Source organism: Chrysemys picta, chromosome 18 (assembly GCF_011386835.1).
Source record: "Chrysemys picta bellii isolate R12L10 chromosome 18, ASM1138683v2, whole genome shotgun sequence".
NCBI lineage: Eukaryota > Metazoa > Chordata > Testudines > Emydidae > Chrysemys > Chrysemys picta.
In genome coordinates, this window is record NC_088808.1 from 3,089,149 (window position 1) to 3,101,562 (window position 12,414).

The 12,414-nt window shown below is 53.6% G+C and overlaps 1 protein-coding gene across 2 annotated transcripts in view; it reads left to right on the plus strand.

Moving 5' to 3' along the window:
• Positions 1–12,414, plus strand: part of BSPRY (B-box and SPRY domain containing) — a 34,226-nt gene that overhangs the window by 8,762 nt on the left and 13,050 nt on the right. Inside the window, exons 1-3 of one of the 2 annotated variants that reach the window (XM_005295632.4) lie at positions 1,208–1,630; positions 3,479–3,577; positions 5,107–5,337. In XM_005295632.4, coding sequence (XP_005295689.2) covers positions 1,358–1,630; positions 3,479–3,577; positions 5,107–5,337 — 603 coding nt within the window. In that variant the 5' untranslated portion in view covers positions 1,208–1,357. Of the gene's footprint in view, positions 1–1,207; positions 1,631–3,478; positions 3,578–5,106; positions 5,338–12,414 lie in introns of those variants that run through there. The other variant, XM_065572153.1, reaches the window with a different exon arrangement.

Consider the following 12,414-nt stretch of genomic DNA (forward strand, 5'->3'; position numbering starts at 1 on the left):
GTGTGTGTGTGACAGAGCGCGAGCAGGGCTGTGTGTGTGTGTGTGTGTGACAGAGCGCGAGCAGGGCTGTGTGTGTGTGTGTGTGTGTGTGACAGAGCGCGAGCAGGGCTGTGTGTGTGTGTGACAGAGCGCGAGCAGGGCTGTGTGTGTGTGTGTGACAGAGCGCGAGCAGGGCTGTGTGTGTGTGTGTGTGACAGAGCGCGAGCAGGGCTGTGTGTGTGTGTGTGACAGAGCGCGAGCAGGGCTGTGTGTGTGTGTGTGTGTGTGTGTGACAGAGCGCGAGCAGGGCTGTGTGTGTGTGTGTGTGTGTGTGTGACAGAGCGCGAGCAGGGCTGTGTGTGTGTGTGTGTGACAGAGCGCGAGCAGGGCTGTGTGTGTGTGTGTGTGTGACAGAGCGCGAGCAGGGCTGTGTGTGTGTGTGTGTGTGTGTGTGTGTGTGTGTGACAGAGCGCGAGCAGGGCTGTGTGTGTGTGTGTGTGTGTGTGACAGAGCGCGAGCAGGGCTGTGTGTGTGTGTGTGTGTGTGTGTGTGTGACAGAGCGCGAGCAGGGCTGTGTGTGTGTGTGTGTGTGTGTGTGTGTGTGTGTGTGACAGAGCGCGAGCAGGGCTGTGTGTGTGTGTGTGTGTGTGACAGAGCGCGAGCAGGGCTGTGTGTGTGTGTGTGTGTGTGTGTGACAGAGCGCGAGCAGGGCTGTGTGTGTGTGTGTGTGACAGAGCGCGAGCAGGGCTGTGTGTGTGTGTGTGACAGAGCGCGAGCAGGGCTGTGTGTGTGTGTGTGTGTGTGTGTGTGTGACAGAGCGCGAGCAGGGCTGTGTGTGTGTGTGTGTGTGTGTGTGTGTGTGTGTGTGTGTGACAGAGCGCGAGCAGGGCTGTGTGTGTGTGTGTGTGTGTGTGTGTGTGACAGAGCGCGAGCAGGGCTGTGTGTGTGTGTGTGTGTGTGTGTGACAGAGCGCGAGCAGGGCTGTGTGTGTGTGTGTGTGTGTGTGTGTGTGTGTGACAGAGCGCGAGCAGGGCTGTGTGTGTGTGTGTGTGTGTGTGTGTGTGTGTGTGACAGAGCGCGAGCAGGGCTGTGTGTGTGTGTGTGTGTGTGTGTGTGACAGAGCGCGAGCAGGGCTGTGTGTGTGTGTGTGTGTGTGTGACAGAGCGCGAGCAGGGCTGTGTGTGTGTGTGTGTGTGTGCAGCACTCGGGGTGTGGGCGCAGGGCGGGTTCGCTCTAACTTTGCCGTCACCTCCGCCTGCAGCCCCGCCCGCCGCTCAGTTCCCCGCACCTGAGACAGGTGCCGCCCGCTCCCAGCAGCTCCCGTGTCCGCCCGGGAGCGGCTCCGGCTCCGGCTCCGTCCTGCCGCGAGCGCTGGCCCATGGCGCAGGAGGGGACGGGGCTACCGCCGCCCGTGAGCGCGGAGCCGGGGAGCCGGAGCCAGGCGGGGGCAGCCGGCGGCAGCGCCGGGCGGGCGAAGCCGGAGCCGGAGCGCGCTGCGGGGCTGGCCGGGGAGAGCTGCCCGGAGCACGGGCTGGAGCTGGGCTGGTTCTGCGCCGCTCACCGCCGGCTGGTCTGCGCCCAGTGCGCCAGGCTGGGCGGCTGCCGCGGCCACCGCGTGACGGCGCTGGAGGAGAAGGCTGCGGACCTGCGGGTAAGCGCGGGGCGCGGAGGCTGGGCTGCTCGCCCCCGCCCCGCCCGGCCCCCGGGGAAGGGGAGGGTGGGGCTGGGCCGCCGGCTGCCTGGGGGCGCCCCACGCCCACATCGCCCGCTGGCCTGGATCCCCTCCGGGCGCTCCCCCCAGGCAGCCCGCCGCGCCGTGCGGAGCAGCCGGAGCCGCTCCCCGGGCGGTTGATAGGGAGAGTCCGGTGCTGCCCGTGAGCGCAGGGGGCTGCCGTGGGGCCGCTTCCCAGCCCTGGTGGGTGACGTCCTCGGGGCTCCGGCTGCGTGTGACTGTAGCGCAGAGAGCCCAGGTGAGGGCAGGGCCGGGGTGTGCCAGGCGCTGCGCAGACACGTGCTGGGAGACAGGCCCCCGGAGAGGCCGGGTCCCCCTTTGGCGCTGGGCTAGGGTGGGGGTCACTACGAGCGCCCCGCCGACGGAGATCAGCACGGGGAGGAGGGACAGCTCTGCGCAGGGATCGCTGCATGAGCCGAGCCAGCCCGGCCAGCCCCTCCCGTGGCCTGGCCGCACTTGCAGAGCAGCTGGTGGGCACAGGGCCCGGGGCTGACGGCTCACCCACGGGGGTTACCGTCACCTCATTCGGTGCGTGCCGGGTGTGACTCTGACCCTGACAGCGGCCAGCACCAGCCACTCTTCCTCTAGAAACTGATCCTGGAAAGTGCCCGTCGCCCCAATCTCCTGTTTAAAAAAGTTTCAGCCGTCCAACCCGAGAGCAGAAACAATACCGTGTGACTGAGGTGACCAATCACACACATCGTCAGGAGTGAGTAATGGGACTAGGACCGCTTGTGAGGCCCCCCGCTGACCCGTTCGTATCACCCATTGGCAGAATACTTCTGAGGATCAAGCAGGTGCGCAGGGATCTGGGCCTGGGCCCTCTCTGCGGTACCCTGGGAATTTCAGGCTAGATCAAAATAACACAAATAAAGTGTAAAGGCCTCCTTGTTCCTGTCGGTTGGTTTTCACATCTAAACCCAAATGACAGGTTTGGTTCCCAGCAATCACATAGGAATTGCCCTATTGCCAAGGGAAACGACAGATTTCAAAGGCAAAACTCTGGCTCAGAGTCTGTTCTGGCTAAACTGTGCTTCTTGCAGGAGGGGGCAAAGGCTGCTTTACACTCCAGAGCTTGGGCTGCCCATTCAGGGCATAAATTAGAGCAGCCCCAGGACTGCTCCAATGTATGTTTGGCTGCAACAGCTCTCCAGAGTCATCCCAGTTGAGAATAGTAGGAGCTATTTTGATCTGGCCATGCCTGCACCCTCCCCTCGTGCACACTCTATGCCAGTGGCTAGGGAGGTGGCTAAAGCCACTCTGGCAACTCTGCTGTGTGGAGAAAGCCCTTATGCCAGGGATAGTCCCAGAGGCCATTTCCACTGAGGTTCTGTCTCATCACAATGCCAGAGTGATGTAAAGGAACCAGAACATGACAGAGAATCTGGCCTAGGTGATCTGCATGTAACCGTTTCTCCCTCCCTTCCACCTCTTCCTCTCGCACAGATACTATCGCTGGCGATTGGGAGTCCAGGACAGGTCTTACCAATTAAAACCCACTAACTTTTAGGGATATTTTAGCCCATTTGTGACTTTTTCAGGCAAGGATCGGGGTTTATTACAAATCTGGGGTTTATTTCTTTGTGTAAAGCTGACTGCAATGGGGCTGAGAGCCGGAAACTCCCGGGCCCCTCATGGAGCCTGTGCTCTAGTGAAGGGACGCTGTATGACTACAACACTTCTGCGAGCTGAGCGCTCACGGTGCCCGGTGGGCAGAGGATGCTCTGAGAGAGGCTGTGAATCCAGAGCTCTGATTCTATATTTCAGAATAAAATTGTGGATCAGTGTGAGAAGCTCCAGCTGCAGAGTGCTGCGATCACCAAATACATGGCCGAGGTGCTGCCGGGGAAGAACCAAAGTGCTCTGGTAATTCTCTTTTCTCTCCATGGCACGGTAATGGGGACCTGAGCTTGCTAATGCAGCCTGCATCTCACAGGTGAACACACCCCCACTCAGCAATAGTAGTGCTGGCTGCCCAGGGTTGCTGAGATGGCTTTACTCTTTGGTTACTGATTTTATTTAGGCCCTTCTCCCTATCTGACCATCCCCCAGAGCGAACAGACCGTTTTGCTTGGTCTCCTGCAGTGTTAACCCCAACTCTGCTCCGTGAGGCAGCCAGCTGAGTGTAGGCACTGTACACATTGCCCTGCTTCCAACACCCTCCCTGCTGCCCCGTCCTCCTGGGTTCTGGGGATGTGCTCGGGAGCCGAACCCTGAAGTTTGCTATTGAATTTGCTCGTCTCTCAGTTCAGGTGGTGCTGCTTCCCGTGCCTCCCTCGGGCAGTGCTTTCCTTTAAAGCGACCATGTCAGGATAACAATACTAGGTCTATTTCTCCCTTTCGCCGAGGTCACGTTACACCTCTCTGGCAGCATCTGTTTCATCCTACACTGATTTTAAAGCCCATTTCCCCTGCGAGAGCAGGGGAAAGTGGCCGTAGCATAACTGAGAATCCGGACAGCTATTTCTGTGTAAATACTCTGTGGGTATGGCTATGCTTGTAATGCCACAGTGTAGACGTTATTCCCTATGCTTCTCCCATCGGTCTGGTTTATCCACCTCCCCAAGAATCCTTCCGTCGACCTAGCACTGTCTACACAGGACTTAGGTCGGTTTAACTACGCCATTTTGCGGGGTGGATTTTCCATATCTCTGAGCGATGTAGTTATGCCGACCTAATTTTCTAGTGTAGACCAGGCCTGTGTTAGCAATAATGGCTTTGAACACTTCAATGACCCTAACTTCTCCTGGTTCCCTGCTGTTGCCTGTGCGTCAATAAAAGGCTAGTCAGTTTCAGTTTTGTTTCAGTCAGTTCACTTCCAGCCTCTCCTGCCCTCCTGCAATGGCTGGACTGCAAAGACTGCACAGACGTGCTTCAGTTGGAGCAGACCCGCTGCTGAGTGAATGGTGGGCGGGGAGGGGGGAACGGCAGCTGTCAGGCCTAATCCTGCAAGCCCTCCCTAATGTGAGTTGAGTCCAGTGGGACTGCTGCAGGGAGCCAGAGCTGCTGTCCTGCACCAGGCGTTGCAGGCTGGGCCTTTGGCTTGTCAGCATGAGATCGTTTCCCTAACATTACATGGTGTAAAACTTGTTTTTTGTATGAAGCTGAAATTTGGGCCTTGCTGGGTGTCTAGTTGGCACTTAGTAGCCATGGCGATACCAGCTAGTGCCTTAGAAACACCATAGCTGGTAGGTAGAGCGGCCTGGTTCCGATCTCACATTGGTTTACACCACTTTAATCCCGGTGATTTCAGGTGGATTGACTCAGCGTTAGCGGGCACTGAAAGCCAGCTCCGGTGGTAGCTTTCCAGCGTGCCAGTGGTACTGCATGTAGTGCTTGCTGAGCTGAGGCAGGGGCACCTGACACCTCTCCCTCCCCTGTCCTTGCTGTGGCAGGGCGCGGCCAGCTGGGCCCGGGAAGTGGTGATCCAGAGACTGATCTTTGTGAGAAATGTGTGTGAGAACGAAGAGCAGCGACTGCTGGAGAAGGTGCACGCGGAGGAGGAGAGGACTCACCAGAGCATCCTGACGCAGCGAGCTCACTGGACCGAGTCCCTGCAGAAACTGGCTGCCCTCCGCACCTACCTAGTGGACATGATCACCAACCTGGATGACCACGGCCTGGTGGTAAGTACCATAGTCATAGAATCATAGAATATCAGGGTGGGAAGGGACCTCAGGAGGTCATCTAGTCCAACCCCCTGCTCAAAGCAGGACCAATTCCCAACGAAATCATCCCAGCCAGGGCTTTGTCAAGCCTGGCCTTAAAAACCTCTAAGGAAGGAGATTCCACCACCTCCCTATGTAACCCATTCCAGTGCTTCACCACCCTCCTAGTGAAATAGTGTTTCCTAATATCCAACCTAAACCTCCCCCACTGCAACTTGAGACCATTGCTCCTTGTTCTGTCATCTGCCACCACTGAGAACAGTCTAGATCCATCCTCTTTGGAACCCCCCTTCAGGTAGTTGAAGGCTGCTATCAAATCCCCCCTCATTCTTCTCTTCTTGAGACTAAACAATCCCAGTTTCCTCAGCCTCTCCTCATAAGTCATGTGCTCCAGCCCCCTAATCATTTTTGTTGCCCTCCGCTGGACTCTTTCCAATTTTTCCACATCCTTCTTGTAGTGTGGGGCCCAAAACTGGACACAGTACTTCAGATGAGGCCTCACCAATGCCGAATAGAGGGGAATGATCACGTTCCTCGATCTGCTGGCAATGCCCCTACTTATACAGCCCAAAATGCCGTTAGCCTTCTTGGCAACAAGGGCACACTGTTGACTCATATCCAGCTTCTTGTCCACTGTAACCCCTAGGTCCTTTTCTGCAGAACTGCTGCCTAGCCATTCGGTCCCTAGTCTGTAGCAGTGCATGGGATTCTTCCGTCCTAAGTGCAGGACTCTGCACTTGTCCTTGTTGAACCTCATCAGGTTTTTTTTGGCCCAATCCTCTAAATCCTCTAAGTCCTGTACTGAGGAACCGGTCTAGCCTGCAGCCAGGCTTCTCTCGCTGCAGCTGATGACTCTTGAGCGCAGCAGTTCGGCAGCTTGTTGCACTGACAACAAGGAGGCCAGAGTTCAAGAGAGACTCGGGTTTGCTTTCCTGGGAAGCAGCTGTGGCTACCCAGGGAGTCAGCTGGCTGGAATCACCGGAGAAATGTGGCTGCCCCGTAAGAGCTAGGAACAGGTGAGGGAGCTTCTGAAATGTTCCCGCTGGTCTGCGGGTGATGGGAGAATATCAGAATTGTCTTCCAAGCTCGGGATGCACCATCCTTTGGATGCAGGGCTAGAGCAGCACTAACTGCTGCATTGCTTCCTCCTTGCCTGTTCTCCCTTGCAAGCAGATGGGACCACAGGGGCCCAAGCAGGGCCTCAGCGTCTGAGGACTGGACTCGGGAGTCAGGAGGGAGAAGGCCAGCACATGATTTTTCATGGGTTTTTCTAGTTCTTTGTTGATTTTAAACAGCTCCGGGCAGGTCTACACTTAAAACGCTGCGCCGGTGCAACTGCACCGCTGCAGCGCTTTAATTAAGACGCTTTAAACCAATGGGAGAGAGCTTCTCCCGTCGACTTGAATAGTTAATAGACTCCATGAGAGGCAGTAGCTGTGTTGGTGGGAGAAGCTCTCCCGCTGACATAGTGCTGTCTACACCGGCGCTTAAGTCGGTATAACTGGGTCGCTCAGGAGCGTGGATCATTCACCCCCCCGCCCCGCCCCCGAGCGACGTGGTTATACTGAAGTGATTTTGTCGTGCAGAGCAGGGCTCGGTCTTTGGGACCCTGCCTTTCCCTGGAGAGATCCCCTGCAACCTAACAAACCTTGGTGTGAGGGAACTTCTCCTACTCAGTCTGCACGTTCCTTTGGCTGGTTCCTTCCCATTAGTTATTAAATCACCTTGGATCACCTTAACAATTCCTCTCCAGTCAGATGTTAGCAGGCAGTTATCCTGTTTCCCCGACCTTAAGCCATTGCTTAGCTTCATTTAACTTGAAGTGAGTGGCAGAAGCTTTGCTCTCTGGCTGGTCAGTGGAGTGAACCAGTGGTGATACGAATAACAGCGAATCTTTTATTCTGCCTTCTGGTATTGTCCCACCAGAGAGACGGGAGGCTGGAGCACAAGATCTGTTAAATACCAGCCAGCAAGAGAGTACCGGGTGAAAAGGTCTGTCTGGCTCTTTGCTGCGTAGCAGTGGTGGTGGGTGGGGGCGGTGTGAGGCTTGTAAATGTTTCCACACTGGGTCAGAGGTTGGTCTTTGGCGGGAGCTGACACTTGATGTTAGTGTGACCAGATGTCCCGATTTTATAGGGACAGTCCCGATATTTGAGGCTTTTCTTGTATAGAAGCCTATTATCCTCCCAACCCCTGTCCCGATTTTTCACACTTGCTGTCTGGTCACCCTACTTGATGTGTCAGAGGAAGGGTCTTGCAATGCTCTACTCAGGAGTGCTGCGTGTTTGTCTTTTACTTCCTGGCTCTGTGGTGCTCAGACTATGGCCTGAAGCAGGAGAGACGAACACACTGACCACACATATAGCTACAAATATGATGGATCCTAGAATTGTCCGGCCCTGGGATAGGATTCTCTAACCCCCACAATGGAAAATGCCACCAATTGACCACACACCATGCAAAGAAATCTTCCTGAATTTACTTTGGCTAATTAATGCAGGCTCCATAATGAGAAAGCTGATACAAATGTGAGGTTTGGCTGATAACAGAATGATGTCTGGTTTGGAGCTGTCATCACCCCCAGGTCTTAGGCCTTTCCCTGAGGAGATGGGGACCTGGGACAGACTGTGGGGGCAAAGTACAATTGCAGTCAGCATCTGAGATGCCATGAGTCAGACAGCTGATGGGGGGGCTGTACTGACTGTGCTAAAGAGCTGCGCTTCCTGTGGGTTTAAATGCACTGAGGTGTCACTGCTGTGTAGTTGCCAGTATGTTAAACAGCAGTTCTCAATCGATAGATTGTGGTGTGCAGAAGGCACTGCATGTTCTGGAGCTCCCGGCCTGTGGAAATGGCTGGGCTGGTCCATCTGCCCCACAGAAATAGATTTCTGTTAATGGTGTCTTATCACTACTGCTCGGGCTGCCTTTGAGCGAGCCCAGGATGTCCTTTCCGTGTGGAAGCGGGGGAGGGACACCACTGACAAGTGCAAGTGGCAGGGTCCCACACCGAGGTGCCGAGGGAATGATGCAGCAGGAATAGGCTCCTGGGTGCAGCGGGAGACTCCGGAGCACCGAGGAGTTTGGATCCAGAGTTGCCCTCACACCCTGACCGAGGTCTCCCACGTGTTTCCCTCACACCAGACAAGCCAGCTCTGCTTTTGAGAGCAGCGGTGCCAGCCTGTGACTCATGCACACAGCACCGCAGTGTCCAGCCACCAGCAGCTCCCTATGCCCTGCCCACACTGTGCTGGCTCTGAGCGCGCAGAGCCCTGATGGCACTATGGGAAATGGAGCCCAAGAGGCACTAGAGGATGTGCCCCACCCCAGCCTGAGCCGGGAAGAGGGAGATGGGCAGCACAGGGCGGGGGATGGGGCTGCTCTCCCACAGGGCCCAGGAAGGACAGTTGTGCTTCCCACAACCCAGGCCAGCAGGAGAGAGGGGAAACCTCTGAAGTGCTGCAACAAAGCCTTCTGGGATGGATGTGGGGCTGGGGAGCTGGAGGACTCCTGCTGCAGATGGCCTGACTGCAAGGCGCCTGCATTGAGGGGTCTCGGACGCCATTGTGGGAGGCACGTTAGATAACAGGCCACAGAGCAGCTGGTAGAACAAGCACCAGGGTGGGTCTCAGGAGACGGAGCCATCAGGACGAGGGCGAGAGGATCCTTGGCTACCTGGGCCAGGCAGACTTTCCTGCTGCAGGAACTTATTCAATTCACCTGCTTCGAGCATCGCCAGCGGCACAGGCTCAATCCTAGGAGGCAGCTTTAGCCATTTTCAGGGAGGGTGAGGGGTTCGCTGTGACACTGTCTGTGCCGGGGCGGGCTCGGCGAGGGGGATGGAGGACTTGGGAAGACATCCAAACCCACTGAGACCTTTGCATAAGTGCCCAGGGAGAGATTTTATTGTGTGAGAACAATGACAATCAACGGCACCGGGTAATACCAGGGTATAAAATATAGAATGACAGGGTAAGTCACACTGGTGGGGGGTTGACACTCTGTGGGAAAGCATAGGGCCAAATATAGTACAACTCTACATTCATCAAACGGTGCCATAGAATCACTCTGCATACCAATTCCATGCTTGAATAATAAGAGTATATAGCTGCAGGAATATAGTACCGACCACCTGACCAGGATGGTGATGGTGACTGTGAAATGCTCCATGAGATTAGAGAGGCTACAAAAATAGAAAACATAATAATGTGGGAGATTTCAACTATCTCCATATTGACTGGGGACGTGTCACCTCAGGACGGGATGCAGAGATGAAGTTTCCAGACACCATTAATGACGGTTTCTTGGAGCAGCTAGTCCTGGAACCCACAAGGGAAGAGGCAATTCTCAATTTAGTCCTGAGTGGGGCGCAGGATCTGGTCCCAGAGGTGAATAGTGCTTACCCGTTCAGTACTAACAACCATAATGTAATTCCATTTAACATCCATGCAGGGGGAAAGTACCAAAGAAACCCAACACAGTAGCATTTAACTTTAAAGAAGGGAAACTACACAAAAATGAGGCGAGTCAAATGGAAATTAAAAGGAACAGTCACAAGAGTGAAATGCCTAGTAAACTGCACAGAAACTACTTAAAAATACTGTAATAGAGCTCAAACGAAATATGTACCCAAACCACATCAAAACAAAACAATAAGACCAAACAAATGCTACCATGGTTAAACAGCAGCGTCAAAGGGGGTTCGAGGCAAAAAGGCAACATTTAAAAATTGGATGTCAAATCCTAAGGAGGAAACTAGAAAGAAGCATGAACTCTGGCAAGTCAAGTGCAGGCCAAAAAAGAATTTGAAGAGCAACTAGCAAAAGACACAAAAACTAACAGCCTGTCAAAGGCTGTGGCTACACTATGCAGTTTTTAGTGACGCAGCTGTTCTGCTAAAAGCAGTGCAGGGTAGCTGCTGGTTTGTCGGCAAGAGAGAGCTCTCCTGCTGACAAAAAACTTCCACCTCCCATGAACGGCAGCGGCTTCGTCGGCAGGAGAGCGCTGTTCACACTGGTGCTTTTCGTCAGTAAAACTTGTTGTTTGAGGGGGGTGTTTTTTTTAACATGCCCGACAAAAGTTTTGCTGACGAAGTGCCAGTGTAGACAAACCCAAATAGTCAGTGAGGCCTTTGAATGATCGAGGTGCTAAAGGAGCACTCAAGGAAGCCAAGGCCATTGTGGAGAAACTAAATAAATTATTTTCATTGGTCTTCATTGCAGAGGATGTGAGGGAGATTCCCACACCTGAGCCATTCTTTTTAGGTGACAAATCTGAGGAACTGTCCCAGATTCAGGTGTCAATAGAGGAGGTTTTGGAACAGATTGATAAATTAAACAGTAATAAGGCATCAGGACCTGATGGTATTCACCCAAGAGTTCTGCGAGAACTCAAATATGAAGTTACAGAACTACTTGTGGTACGTGACCTACTGCTGAAACCAGCCTCCATGCCAAATGGAGGATAGGTATTGTAATGCCAATTAAAAAAAAAAAAAGCTCCAGAAGAGACCCTGTAAGCCTAGCTTCAGTACTAGGCAAATTGGTTGAAACTAATAGAAAACAGAATTCTCAGACATATCGATGAACATGATATGTTAGGAAAGAGTCAACACAGCTTTTGTAAAGGGAAATCATGCCTCACTAATCTAGTAGAATTCTCTGAGGTTGTCAACAAGCATGTGGATACGGGTGATCCAGTGGACATAGTGTACTTGGACTTTCAGAAAGTCTTCGACAAGGTCCATCACCAAAGACTCTAAAGCAAAGTAACCAGTCATGGGATAAGAGGGAAGGTTCTCTGATGGATCATTGATTGAAAGATAGGGAACAAAGGGTAGGAATAAATGGTCAGTTTTCACAATGGAAAGTGGTAAATAGTGGGATCTGTACTGGCACCAGTGCTGTTCAATATATTCTTAAATGATCTGGAAAAAGGGAATGGTGAGGCGGGAAAGTTTGCAGATGATACAAAATTATTCAAGATAGTTCAGTCCAAAGCTGATTGCGAAGAGTTACACGGGGATCTCATAGAACGGGATGATTAGGCAAGAAGACATTGATAAATGTAAATTAATGCACATTGGAAAACATAATCCCAACTATACATACAAAATGATGGGGTCTAAATTAGCTATGACCACTCAAGAAAGATCTTGGAGTCATCCTGGAAAGTCCTTTGAAAACATCTGCTCAATGTGCAGTGGCAGTCAAAAAAGCTAACAATATTAGGGACCATTAGGAAAGGGATAGATAATAAGACAGAAAATATAATAATGCCTCTATATAAATCCCTGGTACACAGAAACCTTCAATGTTGCCTGCAGTTCCGGTTGCTCCAGCTCAAAAAAGAGAGATTGGAACTGGAAAAGGTACAGAGAAGGGCAGCAAAAATGAAAAGGAGACTTCTGAGACTATTGATTGCCACAATCTCAGGTTTCATTAAAAATATATATTAGATTCTAGCTTTAATGGTTGCAGAGGGAAGCTTTTAAATGGGACCAGAATGCTCCTTAAAAGCTCAGAAACCAGAAGGCAATAAAATGTTCACACTTTTGATTATTTTTCGGAATCATGTGATTTCTCAGCTAATCTGATTAGGGTGACCAGACGTCCCGATTTTATCGGGACCGTCCCGATATTTCCTTGTTTGTCCCGCGTCCCGACCGACATGCGGTCGGGACAACCGGACAAACAAGGAAATGCCCCGGAGCCTGGAGCCCGGAAGTGCTCGCACCCCCCCCCCCGCCCCGACTCCGCCCCCTCCTCCCCCGATTGGCTCCCTCCCCGAATCCCCGCCTCTTCCCCGGGCTCACCATTCCTCCCCCCTACGCAAGCGCTGGAGGGAGGCCCGGGAGACTCAGGGGAAGCGCGGGACCAGGGTGAGTAAGAGTCCGGCCTGGCCCCGAACAGGCAGGACTCAGTCGGGTGGTAGGGAGAGGAGGGGGGCGGCCCGCGGGGCCAAGCGGCGGCTGTTGTTCTCCCCCCCCGGGCAGCGGGACTTGGGAGCAGCCGCTGCTGCAGCTCCCACTGCCGCGGG